Here is a 27,304-nt window from a genome sequence, read left to right on the forward strand (position 1 = left end):
ATACATTTAAAAAAATAAGCTCCTGCTCCTGGGTTTTACAGCTCTAAGTTAAAATGTTTCCAGGAATCTGTGATTCTCCCCTCTGTAAATACATCCTTTAATAAAGCGGCTCCTACACTCCCAATACCAACTTCTGCTCTGAGGTCTAAAAGCCGACCCGCCCACTGCCTTCTGCAATTGACCAGCAGGGGGAGACGTCCGTTCTGCTTTCCTCCAAGGGCAAAGAGCGCGCACGCGCAATAACAGAGAGAAAGTCCCTGCAGCCGGCTGGTAACAGCTGCAGAGAAAGGGGGAGGGGCGAGTTCTAGGAGCAACGCGCCTACATGCGATCTGCTTGTCTTGGGTGGCTGCTGAGGCCACTGTCCTCTTAACGGGGAGCAGGAGCAATAGCCCCAGCAAAGCAGGGCCAACCGACGGCCCTCAGTGGTTGGCAGCAGCCTCTGCACAGAAGGGAACGTGCAGAGGTCGGAGCAGGTGGATGCCCGCCTTAAAGCGCCCTCTAGGCAGCGGAAGTGTGGCTTTCTTTACATCCGTCCTCTCGAATCGCAGTTAGGAGAGGAAGGGGGGAGGGGGAGAAGGGAGGGGAGAGGAAAAGTCACTGCATAATGTAAATAAACACGCGCTCTCACCCCACCACCACCACCCCCCCCCGCCCCATCAGCCCTATGCACCCCGGCCTTCGCAGCCCCAGCGAGACTCCAACCCCAGGCCATGAACGCGAGCGGCGGGGGCGAGGGCTTCCCCGGCTCAGTCCAGTGTAAGTTATGCCGCACGGCGCGCTCCGGGGTCCGGGCTGGAACACACTGAGGGAGAAGTGGGCCGAGTCGGGAGCCCCGAAACCTGGGTAGCAACAACCTGCCGGCGCGAGCCCCAGCCCGGGAACCTGGCTGGGAGAGAGCGCGCGCCTGCGAGCGGAGGAGGGCGTGGGAGCCTGGGACGCTGCTCGCTTGCTTTTTTCCGGGCAATGCTGCAGCTACGCGGGAGCCGGGGTGGGCTGCGGCTGTATCCAGGGACAGTTACAGCATCAGCACCGCCAGGGCTTCTGTCTCCCCCCCCACGCTCCGACGTCTGCAGAATCTAGAGGGCCCTCCGAAGGAGTCAGGGGACAGTAGCTTGGGAAAAAGTTTGAGTCTACCCCACCCTTGGTTCGTGGTCCCCTCCCCCATGAGGCTAGTGGCCAGGAGTTGAGGGACATTTATGTCAGGAGAGAGAGGCTACAAGGGGGGAAGCAATAGGAAATCCCTGCAAAGATAAAGCTAGAAAAGTTATGCCACACTCACACCAAATCCTGCTTTGTTGGGGAATATGATTTCAGCATTAACAATTGGTTAAAACGCATTTGCATGGCCCCATTAATAAGAAATCAAGGTTAGCTTAAGATGCAAAAGGCTTCCTGCAAATTATGCAGTTTACCCTTGGGTGGGTTGGGGTTTGTTGGGGAAAACGACTTTCTTTTTAACATCATCCCTTTTTAATACTTGCTGTCCCTTGGATTAGAAACAGTGTCAGGAAAAAAAATTTTTTTAACACTCTCAGTTACATCATCTGCCTCTTTCAAGCTTTAACCTAATTAGAAAGTGAGGCCTTGATCCATCAATGAAAAAATGTATAATCACTTCATTTCTTATTTCCTCAGTTAACCCAGCTGCTAAAGGAGGAATAGCTACAAAGAAATTATACTTAAGAAGGATTTAGAGATCCTTAGGAGAAAAAAGGCTATCTAAATTTAAAGTATTATTGATGATATAACATCAGTGATAAAATACTGAGAATAACTTGGGCTTTACTTTACTAAAAGTAAATATACACAGTACACTTGTTCTTTAAGAGACAGAGGGAGAAAGAAATTATTCAATTATTTTAGATAGCATATATTGAAGGCCTCACTTCTTTAAAAAAAAAACTTGCTTTGTAAATGTAAATTTAATTGGGCTTGTTATTTAAAAACTCACAAGAAATTCATCAGTGTTTCAAATGATCGGTGGTGTTCTTCCACCCAGACAGATAGAAGTCTCTGTATAACTTAATAACTGTTTTCATAAATTTCTGTGGCCAGGCTTTTCCTGACATGTTTCTGCACATAGCTAACCTGATCCTCAGGTGGTCTTTACATTTTGGCAGGACCTCCCAGAGTTTGCCCTCCACTGGCAGAACCTTGGAGAATCTGGGATTACCTCCATGCCAGGTTAATCCATCAAGTAGGCTTTTAGTGGTAGTATAAGAATTTACCTTTTTAAAAAATTTCACCAGAAAGAGCATTTAATTTGGAGTTAGAGGACCTGGGTTCAAATTCTGGTTCTGGCACTTATTGCCTATTTGACCTTGGACTGATCACTTCATTTCTCAGAGCTTCAGTTTTCTCATCTGTAAAATGAAGAGGCTGTACAAGATGAACTCAGAGGTCCCTTCTGGCTCTAAACGTATCGCCCTTGTATATGACCTTTATCATTAGTCCAAAAATAAAAGCCCATTCAGTTTGCATTTGGAAAATGTTTTTAATTCACTTGTGAATTTTTCTCTTCATTTTATGTAGTTCCTGGTGGCACTACTGTCTTAGTGGAACTAACCCCAGATATTCACATCTGTGGCATTTGCAAGCAGCAATTTAATAACCTGGATGCCTTTGTAGCCCATAAGCAAAGTGGTTGTCAGCTGACCAGCACTACCCCCGGTGCTCCCAGCACAGTTCAGTTCGTGTCAGAGGAAACGGTGCCTGCTACCCAGACTCAGACCACCACAAGAACCATCACTTCAGAGACCCAGACCATCACAGGTATGTATAGCTTTAATTACTTGGAAAATAAAAATGGAACCATAGATGGCATGATCCTTGTGACTAAATGCCAGCTCTTGGGGTATCCCAGGCTTTTACCACTGACTTAAAAGGAGGCTAGTCACAAAATCTTAAAGTTGAGAGAGGTTTTCATCCCTCTTCTATATAACCAGACCTTTTTGTATAGATGAGGAAATTGAGATTCAAAGAAGGCAGATATCTTGCCAGAGGTGACACAGGAAGTTAGTTAATGGCAGATCTGGGACCAGAACCCAGCTTTCCTGATTCTTTTCTCTTAGTGTAATACTGTTCTCTATGAAGAGAAAGCCCCTGGATTGAAGTCATCATCAATGAACTCAATCATTTGTGTATAATACCAGAAGGTTCTGGGTAAGGAATCTTGGGGGTTATACTTTAACACAAGGAAGAAAATCATAAGTTTCTAATGTGGTTACTAACTCGACCCTCTTCCCATTCATTCAGTGAACAGTTAATAAATGGTTAACTATGTTAAGAACATGGGGCTAGATACTAGGAGAGATACTAAGTTTAGACAGCAGTCCCTGCCCCTACTCTAGATCTTTCTTTTTTTTTTTCTTCCTTATTCCATCACTATCCAGTATTGGATAATTCTTCTGCCATGCCATGCTAAGCTAGATGAAAGAGTGGTTGTATTCTTCACTCATCACCACCGTATCCAGACCCACTGACTGCTGTTGACCCTCACCTATCTTTTCTCCTTTGAAGTTTACTCCATCTGCCTATATCACCCAGTCCAGATCGTGTGTGTGTGTGTGTGTGTGTGTGTGTGTGTGTGTGTGTGTGTGTGAGACACTGCCCCTGGTTCACTCCCCCTGTTTTCTCAAGGATTTCGGTACCTTCCTCTCCACTCCTTCAATATACTCCTACCATTGTCATATTCTAATTCATCAAATTTCTTAACTTGCATGTCCTATATCTTCACTACACCTCTGTTAGGCACAGGGCTAGTCATACTTTAGATCTTACTAACCCCAGTAACTGCTGCTTCTGTGATACTGAACTCTGAAATCCCCTTCTCTGATCATAACCTCTTATTTTGTCTCTGCCTCTGCCTCAGTCTCATTCCTTCTAAACCTAGGCTTTATGCTCTTGACAACTTCTGGTCCTTCCATCCCAGTCTGAAACTCTACTTTCTTTGCTTCATTGTCTCAGCACTGTCGTTGACCAGTTCAGCTACATCCTGTTCTCTGCCTACATCCCTTGCCCCCATTTCCGAAACCTCTGCTCAAAAGTTTCCAAACTGCTAAGGCAGCATGGTAAAGCCCCCACATAGGGCTCTGGGCCTGGAGTCAAGAAGACCTAAGTTCAGATTCAGCCTCAAACACTTCCTAGTTCTGTGACCCTGGGCAGATCACTTAATCCTGTCTGCCTCAAGTTCCTCATCTGTAAAATGAGCTGGAGAAGGAAATGGCAAACCACTCCAGTATCTCTGCCAAGAAAACCCCAGATGTGGTCACACAAGGTCAAACACAACTGAACAACAAGAACCACATAGGATTGTTGTGAGGATAAATTAGATAACATTTGTAAAGTTCTTAGGACAGTTCCTGGTACATAATAAGTGCTTAATAAATGTTTATTTCCTTCCTTTCACTACCCTGGGTTACCCCCACCATCTGCTTTTACTATTCTACTCCCATGCTGCTGAATGCTCCCAAATGCCACAGAAAGAAGCCATACAGCTGTATTGGCTGGTTATTGTTATTTCATATTTTAATATTGTTATTTTGATATTCAGATTTATGTAATTTAATCTCAGCTGGGTCCTCAATGCTTCCTAGCAATCCTTTCATACTTCCTTGATTGATTCTCTACCATACTCCCCATAGCAGCTATTCCAAACCTCCTCAAGTCCCCTACACCAGTGATATCAAAAACTGCAGGCCATGTGGCCAGCAACACTTCCCCATGCATCCCAAAATCAGATTAAAATATAATTGGAAAATATTTAACAAAATAAGTAAAAATACAATAAAAAATAGATGTTACATTTTAAAACTAGGTCAGTATGCAGCCCACAGGTTTCCTTATGTGTGGTTTAGTGGCCCCCCATTTCTGTTTGAGTTTGACACCACTGATCTAAGAGCACCTCCTCCCTTACAGCCCCTGACTTTGTCTCCTACTTTACTAAGAAAATCTAGGGAGTCCGCTCAGTTCCCTCTTTTTCCCTCCTCCACACCTTTTATCTCCCATTGTCTTCAAGAAGAAGTAGCCTTTCTCCTTACCAAAGCCACTGCTTGATCCTGTTCCCTCCTGGCTCCTCCAGGAGCTTGTCCCTTCAATAAATCTTACCCTCTTTGACTCTTATTTCACTCTTTTCCTAATCTCCTTATTTCTATCTTACCACCTACAAACATGCCCAAGTTTCCCACTATCCTTAAGGAAAAACAAACTTTTGCCATCTCTTCAACATCTTATCCTGCATTTCATCTTTATTTCACAGCCAGACTCCCAGAAAACATCACCTATTTTCATTGCCTTTGTTTCATTATCTCCCACTCACTCTTCAGCCTCTGGAAATCTTGCCCTGTGTGCACATACTTTTTTTTTTTTTTTTTTTTTTAGGCAGTTGGGGTTAAGTGACTTGCCCAAGGTCACACAGCTAGTACATGTCAAGTGTTTGGTCTGAGGCCGGAGTTGAACTCAGGTCCTCCTGACTTCAGGGCCAGTTCTCTATCCACTGCGCCATCTAGCTGCCCCCATGCACATACTTTCTCCTCCTTTCCTCCCCTCTTTCCCCATACTTCCTAGCTGACATACTGAGACAGCTCCACTTCTAGGTGACTCCTCCACATCCCAGTGATTCTGAACTCCCAGTTCCCATTGTCCAAACCTCGTTCTCTATCTCTCACTGACTGCTTCCTTATTCTCATTCCCATCAACCCAGTCCCACACACACACACATCCCTGCCAGCTCTAAAGACAACCATCCCTTCCATTGTGTTCTCTAGAATACCTGCTCTATAGGTAACAAATTTGTTTTCATCTTAAACCTTTTCCTTTTTTGTTCTCTTCATCTTCTTGTGATCCCTGACACCCAGCTACCCTCTCCATCACTGCTTGTACTCTCATTGGTCATGGTGGGGGAGCTGGAACACTCCTTGCACCCCACTGCCACTTCCAGACTCTCCCCTACCACCATCGCTAAGCAGTCTCCCCTTCTTTGAGGTTCATTTAATCCATATTTATTACATAATCAAGATTCCAGTGGCTGTTGTCTGTTGACCTCCAGGATACTTTCTTTCCTCCCTCAGTGAGTTCAATGTGGGGCTCATAGTTTTTATCTCCTCACCAACTCCTGCCCTCATATTAAGGGACTTCAATACACATATACATACATTCATCTATACATATGTGTGTGTATGTATGTGCATGTATATATGTGTGTATGTATATATACATATGTATATGTGTGTGTGTATATACATATACACATATACACATATATGTGTGTATTCCCTCAAAAACCCTAACTGAATTCCTCAATTTGTTCATTTCCTATGAGCTGCTCCTCTACGCACCTCAACTACACACAGATATGGTAATAACCTTGATTTTGCCTTCACCTTCAAGTGTTCTACTGCTGTTTATGATGTCTGAAATTCTTTTATCTTATAATATGTTATCATTCCACCTCTTCCTCTGCCTTGCATCTTGCACGCTGTTTTTCATCCTTACCATGATCTATCATTACTCTACCATCAGTTCTTTCCTAGGCCAACACCCCTGCACTGCACAGTCACCTCTTTTCCGTATCTTGATCATTTGGTGAACCAGTTCAACTGTATTCTGTCTTCTTAAGGCCATTGTCCTCTTATCCTGTTGCTGTTCTTGCCCTGTCAAGCATCAGCCTTGGATTACTTCACCATCCACTGCTTTCACTCCTACATTCACATGCTGCTGATCAAAGGTGGAGAAAATCATGAAACCAAACTTACTGGATCCACTACAAATTTATATTATATAATCTCAACTCAGTGTTCACTGTGTTAAAGCAATTCTTTTATGTCTCCCTAATCAGTTCACTACCCACTCTCCACAACAGCTCTTCCAAACTTTTTCATCCTCCCTCAAACCTTCCACAGATCCCCTTTACCCTCCTCCTCAGCCAAGAACCTCATCTTTCACTGAAAAAATTGAGGCCATCCACCAGGAGCTCCCTCTTCTCCCTTCTTCCTAATTTCACATCACTCAGATACCTTCTGCCACTATCTCCTCCCTCACCCTGTCTCACATGATGATGTAGCCTTACTCCTTACCAAAATTAATCCCTCTACATTCACAGGAGATCCCATGCCATCTCATCTTCTCCAGGACATTGTCCCTTCTCTCTCACTAATCCTCAGTCTCTCTCACGGCTGTTTTCCCTACTGCCTGTATATATGCCTGTGTTTCCCCATTCGCAAAAAACCCTCAGTTGGTCTGTCCATCCCTACTAACTACTATCCTATATCTCTCCTCCCTTTCATGAATAAATTTTTTGAGAAAGCCATTTAAAATCAGTGCCTTGCCTCCTTTTCCTCTCTTCTAAATCCTCTGCAATCTGGCTTCTGATTTCATTATTTAACTTTTCTCTCCAAAGTTACCAGTGATCTTTTCCTTGCCCGGTCTCATGGCCTTTTCTCAGTCTTCCTCCTTCTTGACCTCTCTTGAGCCTTTCATGCTGGCAGTCACCCTCTTCTCCTGGATACTGTCTTCTCACTAGGTTTTTGTGACTGCTCTTCCTGGTTCTCTTCCTACCCATCTGACCATTCCTTCTCAGTCTCCTTTGCTGGATCTTCATCCAGATTGTGCATGCTCTCCATGATGTCCCCAAGGCGATGTGCTCATCCCTCATCTTTTTCCTCTGTACTGTTTTGCTTGGCAATCTCACCAGTTCCCATAGATTCTATTCTCATCTTTAAGCAGATGATTCTTAGATGTATTTCTCTAGTCCCAACCTCTCTGCTGACTTCCAGTCTCACGTCTCCAACAGCCTATTGGACATCCCAAGCTGGATATCCCATAGATATTGTAAGCTCAACATCAGAAACTCAAAACTGAACTCATTCTTTCCCCAAGAACTCTCCCCCTTCCAAACTTCAAACTTAACTATTCTCCTAATCCGCTAGGCTTGAAACCTAGATGTCATCCTTGACTTCTCACTCTCACCGTCCATATCCAATCAGTTTCTAAGTGCTATCAATTCTACCTTGACCACATTTCTCATATACGCCTCCTTCTCTCCTCTGATACTGCTGCCACTGTGGGTGCAGACCCTCTTCACTTCACACCTAGACTACTATAGTAGCCTTCTGCTTGGTCTCCCTGACTCAAATTTTTTCCCAGTCCAGTCCAACCTTCATTCAGATTTCAGAATGATCTTTCTAAAGCACAAATATGACCATGTTACTCCCCTATTCAGTAAACTCTAATGTCTCCCTCCCTCCCTTGTTCAGTCGTTTTTTCAGTCATGTCCACCTCTTTGTGCCACAAATTGGGGGTTTCTTGGCAGAGACACTGGTGGTTTCCCATTTCCTTCCCCAGCTCATTTTAAAGATGAGGAAACTGAAGTAAACAGGGTTAAGTGACTTGCCCAGAGTCACACATCTGGGAAGTGTCTGAAGCCATATTTGAACTCAGGAAAATGAGTCTTCTTGACTCCCGGCAAAGCACTCAATCCACTGCACCACTTAGCTGCCCTGTTAGCACTAAGATCAAATATAAAATCCTGTTTGGCTTTTAAAGTCCTTTATAACCTGACCTCTTCTTACCTTTTTATTTCTCTTATACCTTACTACCTTCCATGTACTCTATGACAGTGACACTAACCTCCTTGCCATTCCTTGCAGAAGATACTCTCTCTCAACTCTAGGCATTTTCTCTGGCAATCCCCCATGGTTCAAAATCTGTCCCTCCTCATCTCTGCCTCCTGGCTTCCCTAAAGTCTCAGCTAAAGACCCATGTTCTGCAAAAAACTTTTCCCAATCCTCCTTAATCTTAGTGCTTTCCCCCTAGGATTAGTTCCAATTTATCCTGTGTATCTTGTTTGTACATAGTTGTTTGCGTATTATGTCCCCCTTAGACTGTGAGCTCCTTGAGACCAGGGGCTGTCTTTTGCCTTTCTTTGTATCTTCAGGGCTTAACACAGTGCCTTGCATATAGTAGGCACTTAATAAATGCTTGCTGACTTGACTTCTGCCAGCATTTTACTAAAATTGCTCTCTTCAAAATTATCAGTAATCACTTAACTGCTAAATATAAAGGCCTTCTCTCAGTCTTCATCCCATCTGACCTCTCTACAGCTTTTGATCCTATTGACCACCTTCCCCTCTTGCATATTCTCTACTCCTCTGACTTCAGCAACACCCTTCTCCTGGTTCTTCTAGTACTTGCCTGAAGACGCCTCAGTCTACTTTGATGAAAAATCATCCCAAGTTGGGATGTCCTCTAAGGCTCTGTCCTAGGCCCTCTTCTCATCTCTCACTAGGAAGCTAGGTAGATCAGGGGATAGAGCACTGGGCCTGGAGACAGGAAGACCTGAGTTCAAACCTCTCACTCCAAATCAGTGCTCCATATCATAGAAGTGGTATTTGAAATGGGCCCTTAATTTCAACTGTAAAATGAGGATAATAAATGTACCTATCTCACAGGGTTGTTGAAAGGGAAAAATAAAACATTTGTAAAACATTTAGCACATTGCACACAGCCGACATTTAATTAATGCTTATTCCCCCCGCCCTTCTTTTTATATTCTTTCCTGGTGATCTCATCTTTCTCCATGGCTACAGTTTTCCAAAATCTTTGTCTTCAGCCCAAATATTTATTGAATTTTCATCCCAAATCACCAGCTCTGGCCTGGACGTCCCATCCATGTCTCAGATTCACTGTATCTTCCCCCCAAACTTATCCTTCCTCCATGTTTCCCTGTGTCTCTTAAACATACCACCATCCTCTGTCACCCAAATTCACGACCTCTCAGAGTCACATTCCACCCTTCCGTATCCTGCCATATCAAATCAGCTGCCAAACCTTGGGGATTCCACTTCCTGAGCAGACCTTACATCTGTCCTCTTCTCTCTCCTATCACTGTCTTAGGTCGGAACCCCCCTCACCATCTCTAACTTGGCCTGTTGTAATAACCTCCTTTTTTTGTCTTCTCCCTTCGTAGGATTACAGAATTCCAGTATTAGAAAAGACCTCAGAAGCCATTTAGTCTAATTCATCCTACCACACGCCTGACAGGTAGTCCGTTAGCCTTTGTTCCAATGAAGAGAATCCCCATATAGCATCCCCAAGTCAGTTCATTCTGCTTTTGGACGGGTGAAATTATTAGGAAGGGGCAGGTAGGTAGCACAGTGGATAAAAGTACTGGATCTGGAATCAGAAAGACTCATCTTTCTGAGTTCAAATCTGGCCTCAGACACTAGCTGCATGACCCTGGGCAAATGACCCGTTTGCCTCAGTTTCCTCATCTGTAAAAAAAAAATGAGCTGGAGAAGGAAATGGCAAATCACTTCAGTATCTTTGCCTAGAAACCCTCCCCCCCAAAAAAATAAGGTCACAAAGAATTGGACACAAATGAAAAACAACTGAACAATTGTTAGGAAATTTTTCCTGACATCAAGCCAAAATGTGCCTCTTTCTGATTTCTACTTATTATTCCTGGTTCTTCCCTCTTGGACGAAATAGAACTGAGTCTAATCTCTTTCCATAAAACAGCCCTGCAGATACGTTGGGTCATTGATTAAGAGCTGGAAGGGACTTGAGAGGCCCTCTAATCCAACCCCCTCTTTTTACAGATAAAGAAATCAAGTCCCAGAAAAGTTAAGTGACTTGTCCAGGATCACATAGCTAGAAAGTGGCAAAGCTCTAATGTCCTCGCCAAATCTCTTCTCCAGGCTAAATGTCCCCAGTTCTTTCAACCAGTCCTCAGATGGAATACATTTGAGGCCCTTTGCAAGTTTGGTTGCCCTCCTATGGATATTCTAGTTCATCAAAGTCTTTCTTGAAATGTAGTGCCCAGAAATGAACAGTGCTCCACATGTGGACTGACTGGGGCAACATAAATTGAGATTATCAACTTCTCATTCCTGGCAGCTGTGCTTCTCATAATGCAGTCCAAGATCATATTAGCTTTTATGATTGCCATATCACACTGTTGACTCATTGTCCTTTTGTTCTATTAAAGCTCTGAGATCCTATTCTCACAAATTTCTGCCTAATTGAGTTTCTGCCACGTGATTCTATACTTGTAGTTAATTTCTCAAATCAGAATGAAGACTTTAACATTTATCCCTATTAGAGTTCATCTTTTTAGATTCAGCCCTATTCTCCAGCCTGTCAGGATATTTTTAGATACTGATTCTGTCATCCAGACTGTTCTCTCTCCCCCCTAGCTTTGTGTCATCTGCAAATTTGGTAAGGATGCTGTCCATGCCTTTTTCCAGGTCATTGATAAAAAATGTTCAGCAGTACAGGGCGAAGCAAAGATCACTGGAGACCTTCTAAGTTGACATCAAACCATTAATTAACTAGTCTTTGGGGCTCTCCATTCAACCAGTTCCAAATCCATCTAACTATATTATGGTCTAGTCCAGCGCTTCATAAACTGTGGGTTCCCTTAATATATGTGTGTATACATACATATATGTATGCATGTATACACATACGTTTGTATACATATGTGTACGTATGCATTTATGTGTGTATACATATATGTGTGTATATATACAAACATATACATACATAAATTCTCTTAATAAAAGGATTTGTTCTGTGGAGTTTGGATTCAGTTAAAGGGCCACACTTGAGGACCTAGAGGGCCACACATGGCCTCAAGGCTGCAGGTTCCCCACCTCTGACTCCTAGAATTCCTAGATTCCATCCAGGCTTAGCTTCAGTACCTGTGGACTCCAGCTCCTATGTGAAGGCTTTCTTGATTTTTTCTCTCCCTTGTTGTTAATGCTCCCTTCCTTAAATTATCTGGGCTTCAGTTTCATTGCCTGTGAAATGAGTTTTCCTTATACCTTACATGGACTTCCATACTCTGCTCTTCCCAAATTCTCTCTTCAAAGCCCAGCTCAAATGCCACTTCTTCTGTGATGCCTTCCCAGCTAAAAGTAATCGTAGAAGGAGCATTGGATTTAGAGTCCAAAAACTTGGATTCACATTCCAGCTCTGCCGTTTATGATGTGTGTAACCTCAGACAGTCATACAGACTCTCTGGGCCTCAAATTTCCATATCAGTAAAATGAGAGGGAAATTATATGATTTTATGGTCTGTTCTTCATCTTATGTTCTAGCATTTTGCATTCCACTTATGCACTTAACACATACTAATTTATATTTATATGTTTCTGTGTCATCCCTTCCCCTTTTTAGATTTTAAGCTCCTTGAGCTTATCTTTGTATTGGTTTCTTCCCTATTGTTTAATAAATATTTGATAAGTGAATTAATGAAAATATTAATGCATGCTCTACTCATGATGCCAGGGTAATGAGCTCTGTCTCCTACCAGATGCTTAGCTATAGCCACAGACACCACTGGCCGGAAGAACACAGTAATTGCTATACTATGGTCCATACATCCCGACCTAGTGTTCGTTTCTGTATGCATTTACTGACAATAGGCGAAAGCCCAGAGAGTGTGGATGACTCACTGGAAATTCGTCATCACAACTGGCAAAAAGGACATGGCCTTTATCTAAGCATACAAAGAAAGATACTCAAGCTAAACTCTAGACAGGAGAATATGATACGATAGCCCCTAACATTGAGGAACTTATGCAATGAAAAAGTATGTAATTTTTTTGTTAACCTTTTTTATCGCAGGTCAGATCCCATCAACGTAAATCTAGGTACAAAGAAAAAATATTTCTGAAATACTGACAATGATGCTTTAATTCCTATCAGTGTTCAATATGGCATAATTCTTACACATCCAAATAACTTCTTTGGAGAAGTGTTGTGTTTTTTAGCATGAGAATAAATATTCATATGTTTTTATTAGACTAGTTGGATTGTAAATCATTTTTCACATTTTTTGAATAGTTCAGCTTAATGTTAACCATGCTGTGTGATTACATTTAGAATTATAAAAATGTTCATATGACAGTAACCCTTTTCATATCTTTAGTTTCAGCTCCAGAATTTGTTTTTGAACATGGTTACCAAACCTACCTGCCCTCAGACAGCAGTGATACCCAGACGGCCACAGTCATCTCCGTCCCTCCCAAGTCACGGTCTCGAAAGCCTACAGCCTCACCTGCACAGAAGAAACTTAATTGTTGCTATCCAGGTAAACATTATTGCGTCTTATTTCCTGTGCATAAGAGCAACACAGTCGGGGTTAAAATGGGGAATTCTGGCTTCCTGTTCTCGTACTCTGCACAGTCAGACATCAGATAGCCAGGGCTACCTGTTAAAGGCATCCGATCTGTACCAGCTTCGCCAGCACAACCAGCATTCTGTTGTCATCTGAATGCTTACTGCATGCTTACTGAGTTCAAGAGTCCTGCATGGTATGTGACTTGCCAGGCCCATGGAGTTCTGTCAACTTCCTTCTGAAGTCTCTATAATGCATTATACCATTCTCTCTCCATCCTTGTTACTGTTATTTACAGACCTTGAAATCACTCATCTCCCAAGCTTCCCAGATGACCTCAGTAGGCCGTGGTCCTCCTCTCCACACACATCCCTGCCATTATCCTTAGGAACTACAAATCCTCACCCCAAACTGACCATACAACTCTTCAGTTGAGACTGGCTCAATTCAGCCATACAGACATAGTCACAACTTAGATTTTACTCCTTGAGAACTGCACTAAGATCTGAAACTTGAAATTCCTGCCCCCCAGTTACAACCTCTATCACTTCACTGCTCCCTCTCTGTCACTCTCGCAAAAACTACCCTTGATCCATAAGGTGGCCCTGAGACGCTTGGTATGTCCCTGTTTTTCCAGAGCATCCCTCCCTCTCTGGCGTCCACATCCAGCCTTGACCCTGCAATCAAACACTTCAGTGCTTCATTAGCTACTACCTTAGAGCCTCTTCCCTTTTTCACGGTTTTAAAAGTTTTATTGATGTGTTTTGTGTTTATATTACAAACACAGATTATCCCCAAGAGGTCTCTCATAACAAAATAAAACAAGTAAGCAAAGCTAAGACTACAGTGACCTCATCTGAAAGTGTAGCCAACATTCCACATGTGGAGCACCTTCCCCCATGTTGTTAAATTGTTTTTTTTAAATAAACAAAAATTTGTTTTATCTCTCTCCCACCCTCCCCCATTAAAAAAAAAGAAAAAAAATTCCTTGTAATAAATACGCAGAGTCAAGCAAAACAAATTCCCTCATTGTCTGTATAATATATACATATACATATACATACATATGTATAAATATACATATGAGGGTATATGCACATATATACATATACATTCACATATGCATATATGTGTTTCATTATGTCACCACATCCATGATCTTATTTCTTTTTTGGTTCTCCTGGGTTTCTGAGTATCACTGGAGAAAGTTGTGAAACTAAAATGATCTCACCTACTATCTATTAGCATTCATTTATTAACATGTAGAATGTGCCAGGCACTGAGCTGAGGGTTGTGTATACAAATACAAAGAATGAAACAATCCCTGCCCTCAAGGAGCTTACATTCTAACTAGGGAGATAAGTACCTTGATAAGTATATATGGAATAAATTGTAAAGAAAATAAAGACAAAGTAGTTAAATACAAGTTAATTAGGGAAGGAGGAGAGCATTTGCAGTTGGAAGAAATGTGTGATGCTGGCTGAGTCCTCACTACTATTCACCAGTTCACTTACTCTACTCTTACCAAATTCTTCTCACTCCCTATAGTGACTAGTATTTTAGTCAGTTAGTCAATAAACTTTTAGCTAATCAGCCAGTAAACATTTATTAAAGACCTGCTATGTGCCAGGCACTGTACTAATCTCTGGGGTTACAAAGAAAGTTAAAAGACAGTCCCTGCCCTGAAGGAGCTCACAATCTAATGGGAGAGACAGCATTCAAATAACTATTTACAAACAAGTTATGTACGAGGTAAATTGGAAATCATCAACATAGAAAAGTCACTAAAATTAAGAGGGATCAGGAAAGGCTTCCTGTAGTTGGTGGGATTTTAGCTGGGACTCATAGGAAGCCAGCAGGGGCAGCTAGGTGGTGCAGTGGATAGAGCACCGGCCCTGAAGTCAGGAGGACCTGAGTTCAAATCCTGGCATCAGACCAAACACTTGACACTTACTAGCTGTGTGACCCTGGGCACGTCACTTAACCTCAATTGCCTAAAATTAAAAAAAAAAAAATTAAAAAGTCAGCAAAGCCAAGAGACAGAAGTGAAGAGAGAGCATTCCATCAATGGGGGGCAGCCATGGGAGATGGAGCATCTTGTTCAGGGGTCCAGTTGGCAAGGAGGCCAATGTCACTGAATTGAAGAGTTAGGAAAGAGGTATAAGATAGAAGAAGACTGGAAAGATGGAGGGCATTCAGGGGGAGGTTATCAAGGACTTTGAAAGCCAAACAGGATTGTATATTTGATCCTGAAGGTAATCAATAGGGAGCTACTGAAATTTATTGAGTAACTTGTGCTTAAGAAAGATCATTTTGATAGCTAAGTGGAGGATGGACTGGAGTTGGGTAAGACTTGGCGGTGGCAGACCCATCAGCAGGCTGTTATAATAGTCTACCATGAAGTGATGAGGACCTGCACCAGAGTGGTGGCAGTGTCAGAGGAGAGAAGAGGGCATATGTGGGAAACATTACAAAGGTAAAATCAACAGACCTTGGCAACAGAATAGTTATGGGGGGTAAGAAAGAGTGAGGAGTCAAGAATAATACCCCCGTTGTGATCCTAGGGAACTGAGGGGATGGTGGTGCCTTCAAAAGTTTGGAAGTGGAGAGTGTTTGGGGAAAAGATTATTAGCTCAATTTGGGACTCATTTTGAGTTTAAGATGTCTATAGGACATTCAGTTTGAGATATCTGATAGGTAGTTAGGGATGAGAGACTGGAGATCAGCAGAGAGGTTAGGGCTAGATAAGGTAGATTTGAGAATTATCAGTATAGAGATGGCAATTGAAACCAAAACACTAAGAGATCACCAAGTGAAAATGTATAGAGGGAAAAGAGAAGATCACCTAGGACAAACAAAGCCTTGTAGGACACTCATATTAGTGGACATGACCTGAATGCAAATCCAGCAAAGGAAATTAAGAAGTGGTAAGACTGGGGAGGAAAACCAGGAGAGAAGAGAGTCTTGAAAACCTGGAGAGAAGAGAGTATCAGGGAGGAGAGGGTGATCAAGAGGGTCATAGGCTGCAAAGAGGTTAAGAAGAATGAGGATTGAGAAAGTGCCATTAGATTTGGAAATTAAGAAATCATTAATAATTTTGGAGAGCAGTTTAGGTTGAATGATGAGGTAGGAAGCTTAATTGTAGAGAGTTAAGAACAGAGTGGAAAGAGAGGTAGAGATCCCCGTTAAAGACAGCCTTCTCAATGTGTTCAGCCACAAAAGTTAGGACAGATGTGGAAGGATGAAGTGAGGGGGTTTTGAGGATTGAGGAGATACATACATATTTGTAGGTAGTGGAAAAGCAGCCAATCCACAGGGAGAGATTGAAGATAAGTTAGAAAGTGAGCATGATAGAGGAGGCAGTCTCTTGGAGAAGATGGTGAAGATGGATAGAATGGGATCATTTGTGTATGTATGGGGTAAGGCCACCTCTTCATATGAGGAAAGGGTGAAGGAAGAGATGGTGGTAGAAGGCATCTGGGTGATGTGAGATGGGAGAAGAGGGAGCTCTCAGTGAATGGTCTCCATTTTTTTATTGGTCTCAATTATCTAGTAAAATTTAATGTCTCAATTATCAAGTAAAATATGAGGCAAGGTTCTCAGCTGAGAGGGTGGGGGGAAGAAGAGGCATTGAGAGACTCTTAGTCTCAAACCATACCACTACACCTAATACAAACGACTTAACCTCCTATTCCACTGAGATGAAGGCTTACCTACTGTGTTCCTCAAAACTTCCCATAGTCTCCTTTCCTCTACACAAAAGAGGAGATATCCCTATTCCTCACTAAAATTCATCTCTTTTCCTGTACCCTTGATCTCATTCTGTCCATATCTCCAGCTGTCATTGTCTCTCATGTGCGTTTTTGGCCTCTCCCTCTTCTCTAGCTTCCTGCTATCTGCTTTCACGCCTGCTCTAACCTCTAAGTCCTTTAAAAAAGAAAAAAAAAAAGCCTTCTCCATCCTTCTAGTGTATCCCACTATGACACCTCATCTTTCTCCTCTATACTCCTAAGATTATTGAAAAAAAATCATCAACTGATCAAGTTATCTAGTTATCAAGTGATACCTTCTTCCTCATACACCTGCTCTTCAATCACTTGCGATTTTACTTCCCCCACCCCACCTCTCTACAGCTCTAAGGTCACCACCCAACTCCTAGCTGCTCAATCGGCGTCCTTTGTTCAGTCCTCATCCTCTTGGACTTCTCCACCACATCTGACATTGCTGACTCGGCTCCTTCCAGATATCTCCTTCACTTGGTTTGCCTCCTTCCTTTCTCACTACTCCTTTTCTGTCTCCTTTGGTTCCTCATCCTTTTACCAGCCCCTTAAGGTCCTGCCTTTGTCTGATCTCTCTTCTGAGATTTGCAGCTGCCTGGATGCCCGGAACCACCTGACTCCATGAATCCATTCTGAATCCTCAATCAAACTTGATGTGTCCAAACCCACATTGTCTTAAATCTGTTCCTCCTTCTGACTTGGCCATTTCAATCTCCCATATGCATCTTTCACTCCTGTGTTTGAAATTTTAGGTTATGTTTGCCTCTTCTTTCATGCCCCCTATCTTATCAGTTACTGAGTCCTATTTATTTTACCTTTGTAATATCTCCTGAATTTGTCCCTACCAATCTCTTTCCCTGAGTGGTCTGTACTTTACTGTCCGTATGCCTTTGCTTAGGCTCTTTCCCCACCCCTCCTTGCTTTATCTGTTGTATTCCTTCCCATCCTTTGTAGCCCAACGAAGATGCCGCCTCCATAAAACCTTCTCAGATTCTCACCTCCATCAGTAATGATCTCTCTCCTCAGACCTCACTTAGCGCTTTGTTTTGCCCTTTTCTAAAGTTCTGGGCATTGGTGTTTCCCAAGGTTTTGTCCTGGGCCTTCTTCTCTTCTTTCTCTACTCTCTCTCTATAACTTCATCATCTCCTATAGATTTAATCATCATATCTCTGCAAATGACTCCCACATCTCAGTACCTCATCACCAATTGTCTATTGGACATTTCAAACTGGATAGACTAAAAACATCTCAAACTCCACATGACCTCATTGTCTTTCCCGAAAAAATCTGCTCTTCTTTCAAACTGCCAAAGGTGCTACCATCCTTCCAGTATCCCAGGTTTGTAACTTCGTGTGGCTTTGTCCTCGACGCCTCACCGTTGTCCACCTCTTACATCCAGTTAGTTGCCAATTCTTGCCCAACGTCTTCTCTCTGTTCACACAACTGCTATCTTAATTCAGGCCCTTAATTCATGTTCCTGTTCTGATTGGTTCTAAAACTTAAGAGAAATTTTTAAAATTGTTGGTATTTTTAGGTTGCCAGTTCAAGACAGCATATGGTATGAAAGATATGGAACGTCATTTAAGAACCCACACAGGTAAGTATCTGTAATCTTCTCTTTTTATTCCATGTATTCCCAGAGTGTGTTTTAACGTTTCACTTTGTGACACCTTTTGTAGCTGTTTATAGGTTGTATTATAAGATGGATCAGATCTTTAAAAGTTATAAAATTCTCAGATTGGTCACTTTTTTCAAGAACTCAGGTATGCTTCTAGAATGAGATTATAAATTCCTCTACGGCAGAGACTGTCTTATATATCTTTGTATCTGCCTCAGCTTTACACGTAGCCAGCATTTTATAAATGTTTGCAGAAGGAAGGAATAAATGCATGCAAACAGTTGATCAGTGTTATGCATTATTAGCCGAAATAGAGTAAATAAACTTTATGAACTAGATTTCTGTAAGCAAAATTGCTGTGTTTTGGTAAACTGTAATGTCTTCAGTCTAAGACTTGCCATCATATGTTTAAAGTCATGTATGTCTAGGAGGCAATAAATGCCTTATTTTATATCTCTCTACAAAGTAGTCTGGGCAGATTCCCAGGGTGCTTAGCTGCTACGTGGGAACCCACAGGTTTCATGGGCTCATTCTTCACCCCAGAAGTGGCACAGAACAAGTTAAATGTGCTGTCACCCTTTAAAATAGCTCATCCCAACTTGACTCCCTGCCCCGTGACCTTTTTCTTCTTTTCCAATCACGGTCACCCAATGACGTCTGTTTTGTTTGAAGGAGACAAACCCCACAAGTGTGAGGTCTGTAGCAAGTGCTTCAGCCGGAAAGATAAACTGAAGATGCACATGCGGTCACACACGGGCGTGAAGCCATACAAGTGTAAGAGCTGTGACTACGCTGCAGCCGACAGCAGCAGCCTGAACAAACACCAGCGAATACACTCCAACGAGCGTCCTTTCAAATGCCAGATCTGCCCATATGCCAGCAGGAACTCCAGCCAGCTGACCGTGCACCTCCGATCCCACACTGGTAAGAAGGGGCCTGGCCAGAAAACCTCTTCCCAACCTGTCTCTCTAGATACAACATGCCTTACTTGTATTTTGGAAATCTGAGGTCTGGTATAGCTGGTGCAGAAAGGATTAATGTCTTTCTGAGGCTTCTCTTACCTCTGTTAGAAAAGCAGAAATCACTGGTATGGATAGATAAATGGGGTATGTCAAAAGGCAGCACAGAATAGTGCAGAAATCACCAGATTAGGTAGAGTGGATAGAGCCTTCGACCTGGAGACAGAAAGACCTGAGTTCAAATCCAGCCTCAGGTGCTTACTAGCTGTGTGACCTTGGGCAAGTCACTTAACCTCTTTTTGCCTGAGTTTCCTTATTTATATAATAGTACCTGCCTCCCGTTGTTGTGAGGATAAAATGAGGTTATATTTGTAAACCGCTTTGCAAATCTTAAAGCACTATATAAATGCTAGCTACAATGATGACTTGAGTTCAAATCCAGACTCAAAGACTTTCTAGCTGAGTGACCCTGAGCAAATCACTTAAACCTCTCTCTGCATCAGTTTCCTCATCTATAAAATGGGAATAATAATAGCATCTACCTCTCAGGGTTGTTGTGAAGATAAAATAACCATAAAGTGCTTTGTAAAACCTAAAGTGGTATCTAAGTCCTAGTTATTATTATTAATTTTAATCAAGTTAATAATAACCAGTGGATCAAGTTTTTCATCTCTTTTCTGACTGTAGTTATGTGACTTATTCGCAGCTAGCAATAATAATAACCAAATTTTCTATGGTGCTTTAAGGTTTACAAAGCATTTATCACACATTATCTCATTTGATTCTCAAACAGCCTGATTAATTAGGCACAATTGGCATTATTTTCATTTTACAGATGAAGAAACTTAGGCTCATAAAGAGACTTGTCTAAAGTCACACAGATGTCAAATGTCAGAGTTGAGATTAGAACCCAGATTTCTTCTAGCCTTGAGTATTGAATTCTTTCCATGTGCCCTGTCTTAATTTCTTCATCTGTAAAATATGAACAGTACTTATATTCCCTGCCTCCTAGGGTTTCTGTAAGGAAAGTACTTTGCAAACCTAAAACTGCTTTAGAAATGTGAGTTGTTACTATTGTATTATTCTGCATTATCAGACAGAATTTGCCATATGGAACAGGGATATTTTAAAATTAGCCTAGGAAATGGAAATGATGTCATTTTCTAGCCATCCTTCTTGAGCTTTTTACCTATGAAATTATTTAACTTTTTTTCCTTTGCCATCTTGATAATGAATTTCAAGGGAAATCTTAATGAGGGCTTTCTCTTAGTTGGAAACCTGAACTTGAGAATTACCTCTAAGTTCCTTTTATATTGGTTTGCCTGTGCTCTGAAGGATTTATTTCTTACTGATTAAAAAGAATATCCCTGGCAAAAGAAGAGATTTATTTAAACTTTAATTCTTCCTTTATTCAAAGAGTTTAGGCTCTACAACTTAGCTATGAGAGATCTAAATTTCCTGGGATTTAGCCTTCTGAGGGTTTACAGAGAAGCAGATTCTTCAAGTGAGTAGTGCCTCAAAGGTCATCCATGGTGACACCGTGCCTGGCGCAAGAATTCCCTCTACAACTTCGGTGTCAAAATCATATAGGAATGGGGCCACTGCGCCCCATGCAAGAATCCTTGCGGGCTACAGTGACTTAGAAAACCACATGGCAACATTATCTGTTTTTTAATTGTGTTGTTATTTATTTGGTCAAATATTTTTACACCAGGGAGTGTTGTGGGCTGGGTGTTGTGACACTTCTGCTCTGCAACATCCCTAATGGGTAAGTTATCACATAAAAGGATTCGATGCTCTCTCTGTCTCTCTGTTTCTCTCTCCGTTTCTCTCTGTGTGTGTTTCTACACACACACACACACACCCTCAGAGATTATAATTCAGGGTTTCAATATGTATTTTTCTTCGGTGATTATTGATGTTTAAAGTTTATTTCTCCATGTTCTTGTTAAAACCGTTACATCTATAACACTTACCTGTGTTGTGCTAGGCAGTAGAAGCAGCTCCATGGTACAATGGATAGTAAAATGGATTTGAGGTCAGGAAGACTTGAGTTCAAATCCTGTTTTAGCTATGTGACTAGCTATGTGACTCTGGGCATATCACTTAACTTCTCAGTCTCAGTTTTCCCAAATGTAAAATGGAGATAATAATAACACCTGCTTCCCCTTTGTTCCTCTCATTTGTTGTAAGAAAGAAAGGAGGTAGTAGAGTATATACAGCATGGCAATTTTTTGTTCAGTCATTTCAGCTGTGTCTGAATTGTGACCTCATTTTGGGGTTTTCTTAGCAAAGATACTGGAGTAGTTTGTCATTTCCTTCTCCAGTTCATTTTACAGATGAGGAAACTGAGGCAAACAGGAGTAAGTGACTTGCCCAGGGTCACACAGCTAGTATGTGTCTGAGATTGCATGTGAATTCAGGTCTTCCTGACTCCAGGCCCAGCGCTGTATCCACTGTGCCACCTAACTGCCCTTTCTAGCATAGCAAAATGCTAGACAAACCTTAAAGCCCTGTCGTTTAGCTCTTAGTGGTTTTAGTGGTTCTAGAGAGCTGACTTTGGAGCCTGGAAAACCAGAGTTCAAGAGCTACCTCTGATCCATACTGGTTGTATGACCCTGGGCAAATCACCTAACTTCTCAGCGCCTTTTAGACAATTCTCTAAGACTAAGTTGCAGAGAAGGTGCAGATCTGTATTAACAGGAGGTGGTTCCTCTTCTGGGAGATTCCCATGCCAGTGATATCACAGACCCCGCCCCTATCCTTATTCCCTCTTTTATTTTTAGTATTATATAAAATATCTTGCTGCCTCAGAAAAGTAGCATTATATTTGATGTGCATGTTTTGGGCGTTTACAAAAAATTACGAAGATCCTTTCCCTATTTTCTGTAGGTTTTTTCTTAAAACACAGCCACCTGAAAGAATTTATCCAAGCCACAAGCAAATGAATTTGGAATTTGAAATCAGTGTTTGCTGGGTCATTTTCCTCTGTCAAGACAACATCTTTCAGTAAAATAGATTTTTTTAAGAAACTCAGCAGCTGGGTTTTATATAACTCTACTAGGAGAGCATGCAGCTGGGATTGTACGATAAATAAATCAGAGCAGTAAACAATGCATCTTTATTAATAAAAAAAACTGCATAAAATACGAGCTAGGCATTTCAAACATTCTTAAAATATACTCTGATTAGCACAGCATGATACAAAAACATGTAGCAAAATCAGTATAATATGTAACTCAATCAACAAATTGTGCAAAATTATACAACTATGAAACATTAACTGGCAAAGTGGGCAAATTAACCATATGCACTGTAGCGTGCTTATTAAAGAGGAAGAATGCACTAAGTACATTGGCACATTATATTTTGATTCGGGAAAACTAGAGACCCCTTTTAATCTCCTATTTCCCTTCAGTGTTGCAATGCCAAAATGAAGGATGATAGCTTAAATTCGGGGAAGAAAAAGCAGATGATATTTTTCCCCGTACCAGGAGCAACCCGAGCGACTCGGGCGCCTCAGGAAGTGATTTTCTAACCTGGGCACACTTGTCTACACCTCTTCTAACCGCCACGCCCCTTCCCTTGACAGGAGATGCCCCCTTCCAGTGCCAGATGTGCAGCGCCAAGTTCAAAATCAACTCGGACCTGAAAAGACACCTGCGCGTGCACTCTGGGGAGAAGCCTTACAAGTGTGAGTTCTGCGAGGTCCGCTGTGCCATGAAAGGCAACCTCAAGTCGCACATCCGCATCAAGCACAACACGGAGAACACCTTTAAGTGCGCCGAATGTGACTTCCAGTGCGGGAACAAGACCAGCCTCCGCCACCACTCCCGGAGCCACCAGCCCGAGCAGCCCATCAAGTGCCCCGAGTGCAGCTACTCGTGCGCGCACAAGGCCGCGCTCAAAGTCCACGAGCGCATCCACTGCGAGGAGCGACCCTTCAAGTGCGACTTCTGCAGCTTCGACACCAAGCAGCGCAGCAACCTTACCACGCACGTGAGGAAGGTGCACGGCGACAAGGTCAAGAGCAAGAAACAGAGCCTGGAGAGAAAGGGAGGCGGGGAGGGAGAGGGCGCAGGAGGCGGCGGCGGGGACCGGCCCAAAGCTGGCAGCTCCCGCCAGGTGGCCAGGCTGGACGCCAAGAAGGCTTTTCAGTGTGACGCTTGCGAAGCCTCCTTCGTGCGCGAAGATTCTCTCCGAAGCCACCGGAAACAACACAGTGAGTACAATGGCAATAAAAATGCTGATCTGGCTGTTTTGCAGCTTCAGATGGAGCCCGGCCGCCAGGTAGGCACACCTCTCACGGTCAGTCCCCTCCAGGTGCCCCTCCAGCCAAGCCAGATCCCCCAGTTCAGCGAAGGAAGGGTCAAGATCATCGTGGGCCACCAAGTGCCGCAGACAAATGCCATCGTCCAAGCAACGTCGGTGAACATCGTGCCTCCGGCCCTAGTGGGTCAAGGTCAGGAAGACCTCCCGGCCAATAACCGCCTGCAGATTCTGCGCCAGGTCAGTCTGATTGCCCCGTCTCAGCCATCTGTGTGTCAGAGCGAGGCCGGGCCAATCGGCCAGTCGGCAGTTCTGCTGACCGCTCACGATCAGACTGAAGGGGCTGCTTTGCACCAGACTCTCATCCCTGCCCCGTCCGGCAGTAATCACGAAGGCCCAGCCAACCAGGCTTTCATCACCAGCTCGGGCATTAGCTGCTCCGACTTGGAGGGCCTCAACGCTTTGATTCAGGAGGGGGCAACAGAAGTGACTGTGGTCAGTGACGGAGGCCAAAATATCACTGTATCCACCACTGCCCCTCCTATCTTTTCTTCTTCTTCCCACCAAGAACTGCCTAAACAGACTTATTCCATCATTCAGGGTGGGGCCCACTCAGCTTTGCTCTGCCCGGCAGATTCCATACCGGATTAACTTTTTTTAAAAAATGTCTTCCCTTCAAAAGAATTTCTTTCACCTGTTTAAAACACATCAGTAGAATTCTGTGAAGTTTTCTCATGATGATTTGAGTACTTCCAGGTTGGCTCCTTGAAAAATAAATTATAATTTTATGCTATCATATATGATAATTTTTTCACATTGTCAAAACCTTGAGAGCAGATCATTTCTGAAATGCCATATCATACCCACTATATGCTCAATGTTTCCACGATGCTACTGATTAGAGGAAGAAAAATAATTAAAGTGTTCCAAGCAATAGTACATGCATGTATTTTTTAGCCTCTTACCCTATCTTTCCTTACCATGATATACGTACCTTATGCCTTCATTAAATGGATGACAGACTTGTTTCCAGCACCATCCTGGAATACATGGGAATTGGTCAGCACTCCAATAAAGTTCCAGGTACAGGGAAGAAATTATTTTCCCTCCTGTCTCCTGTGGCTTTTTAACACAAAATTCACAGTGAAAAGAAGCAAACTATTGTTTGTTTATTTTTCTTCTGGAGCTCATTTTCTAAAATCTAGCCAGTCCATGACCTACTAATCCTGGTTTATATACATTTCTGATTTACATATGACCCTGACACATGAAAGGTTATATATACATTAATCCAACTAATGGTCTTCTTACCTTGACAACACCCTTTGGGACTTTCTTTGCATTTTACCCTCCCCCAGCTCTTGCTTGGGACATCCCCCTCCACTTTACCCCCCTCTCTACTTTTTAACCCAACTTTAGACCTTCGTGTGTAAAAGACTTAGCCTTAGGCCTCCGTGGTTTTGTCTCACCCCGGGGGTGATATCTACAGAGAGCAGGGATAAGATAGGCAAAATTCACGTGTGCCTATGCCACCACCCCATAGCAGCATCTCGGCTGCCTTTTCTAGTCAGATGCTTCATCCCACTCTCTACCTTGACCTGCCTCAGCTCCTCTAAGGAAATATACTTGAGTGCTTGTGTACAAAGACTCAACGTTAAACTTATGAGCAGCTGTCCTTCCCTACGGAGTCTAAATGAAAACTGGGGCAAGGAGAAGGGTTATAGTTAAGAAAAGGAAGGAGACTTTTTGATACTTTAGGGTTTTTTTTAAAATTTTATCAAATATAAATGTTAAATTAAAGTTGGTAATGCCAAGTTTAATATGTTTCACTTCCTTGAAAACAAAAAATTTAAATGTAAATAAACATTACAACTGAATAAGGTATTAGACTATGCCCTTTTTTAAAAATCTTTTTTTTATTGTGAACTTAATCATCAACAAACATGAATGTTTCAAAATATAAAGAACTAGAAAGGAAGATTGTATTCAAACCTGGATTTCTGTTATATACTGCTTTTTTTTTTTAAATGGCTATTAAATTTAATGGGAGCAAACTGTCCTGCTTCTCTGTGTCCCCTTTTGAACTTCTTTCTACTCTCCTCTGTGTATATTTAAATATTTCATTGATATTCTTTTCTTTTCTTTCTTTGCTTCACTATCACTACTCAGTGCCAGCCTTTGAAAGAGAATATTTGCATATCTGTTGTACCTTCCCTCCCCCCACCCATTCTCCAGTAGAAGGTAAACTCCTAGAGAACTAGAAAAAAGTGGTTTGGTTTTGTTGTTGGCTTCCCAGAATGTAGCTCGGGGCCTTACACGTGGTAGGCACTTAATAAAAGTCTGTGGAATATTTGGGGCTAGACCTGCTCTTTCCGTTCTGGGCCCCTTTTAGGAAGGATATTGACAAGCTGAACCATAACTAGAAGAGTCAGACAGGAAGGGAAGGGGACTAGAGCTTTCCATAAAGGGACCCATTGAATGAATTGGTCCTGAATAACCTAGAGAACGGGCGTCTAGGTGGATAGAGCGATGGACCCAGAGTCAGAAAGACTCATCTTTGTGAGTTCAAATCTGGCGTCAGACCCTGGTGAAGTCACTTCACCCTGTTTGCCTCAGTTTCTCACCTGTAAAATGAGCTGGAGAAGGAAATGGCAAACCACTCCAGTGTCTTTGCCAAAAAAAAAAAACTTTAAATGAGATCACAAAGAGTCAGACACGACTGAACAACAACAACCTAGAGAAGAACAAGCGTTAGATGTAAGACAGATGGCTTAGGTGTAAATTCTGCTTCTGCCGCTCACTACCCGGGTGACCTTATCTATTAGCACAGTCCCTGGCACACGGTAGGCACTTCATAATATAGATTGATTGATTGACCTTGAACAAATCTCTTCATCAGGTGTCTTTCGTGTATAAAATGAGCAAGGTGGACTTGGTAAGGTCCCAGCTCTAATTCTACAGTCCTGTGAATTCCATCTCTTCCCCCAGCACAAGCCCTGCCTTGGAACCACTAAGTATAGTTAAGCAAGACAAGTCAGTACATTGGCCGTTGGTGCATCTTCCTGCACCTCTGGGCCACCACCTCTCTGCTAAGAGATGGGAAACATGCCTCATTGGTCTTCTGAAGTCATGATTAGTCACTGCATGGACCAGAGCTCTAAAGTCTTTCAGCATCATTTCCCTTTCTGTTACTTTGGTCCTCATGTAAATTGTTCACTCTGCTTTACTTCATAAAAGTCTCAGATTTCTTAAAATAAGACGCATTCCTTGTTTCCTAAGATGCAATAATATTCTGTTACATTTGAATATCACCATTTGTTCAGTGAACAAGAGAGGCTTTCCCCCTATACATTTCCCTCTAGTTAACTAATGGGGTGGGGGGGAGTGGGGAGAGTGGCACTAGAGAGGAGGAGGATGGACTTTAGAAAACCTGTAAAGGACTGTATGTAAGATCATCCATGGATAGAGAGATAGACCTTAGTCAGAAGCAAAAGGTAATGGTGATTGAAAAAAAGGAAAACATGAGAAAAACGTAGGGAGCATAAAAGAAGCTTGCTA

General features: G+C 42.5%; 1 protein-coding gene across 1 annotated transcript; it reads left to right on the plus strand.

Annotated features, from left to right (window-relative positions):
- Positions 1–673: 673 nt before the first annotated feature.
- ZFP64 (ZFP64 zinc finger protein) lies at positions 674–24,682 on the plus strand. The gene is made up of 6 exons (XM_027848933.1): positions 674–757; positions 2,534–2,773; positions 12,933–13,094; positions 18,435–18,497; positions 19,191–19,442; positions 23,070–24,682. The coding sequence occupies exons 1-6, from the start codon at positions 712–714 to the stop codon at positions 24,395–24,397; spliced, it is 2,091 nt and encodes a 696-aa protein (XP_027704734.1). The 5' UTR covers positions 674–711; the 3' UTR covers positions 24,398–24,682.
- The last annotated feature ends 2,622 nt before the right edge of the window (positions 24,683–27,304 follow it).

Source organism: Vombatus ursinus, unplaced genomic scaffold (assembly GCF_900497805.2).
Source record: "Vombatus ursinus unplaced genomic scaffold, bare-nosed wombat genome assembly UNPS02000580.1, whole genome shotgun sequence".
Lineage (NCBI taxonomy): Eukaryota > Metazoa > Chordata > Mammalia > Diprotodontia > Vombatidae > Vombatus > Vombatus ursinus.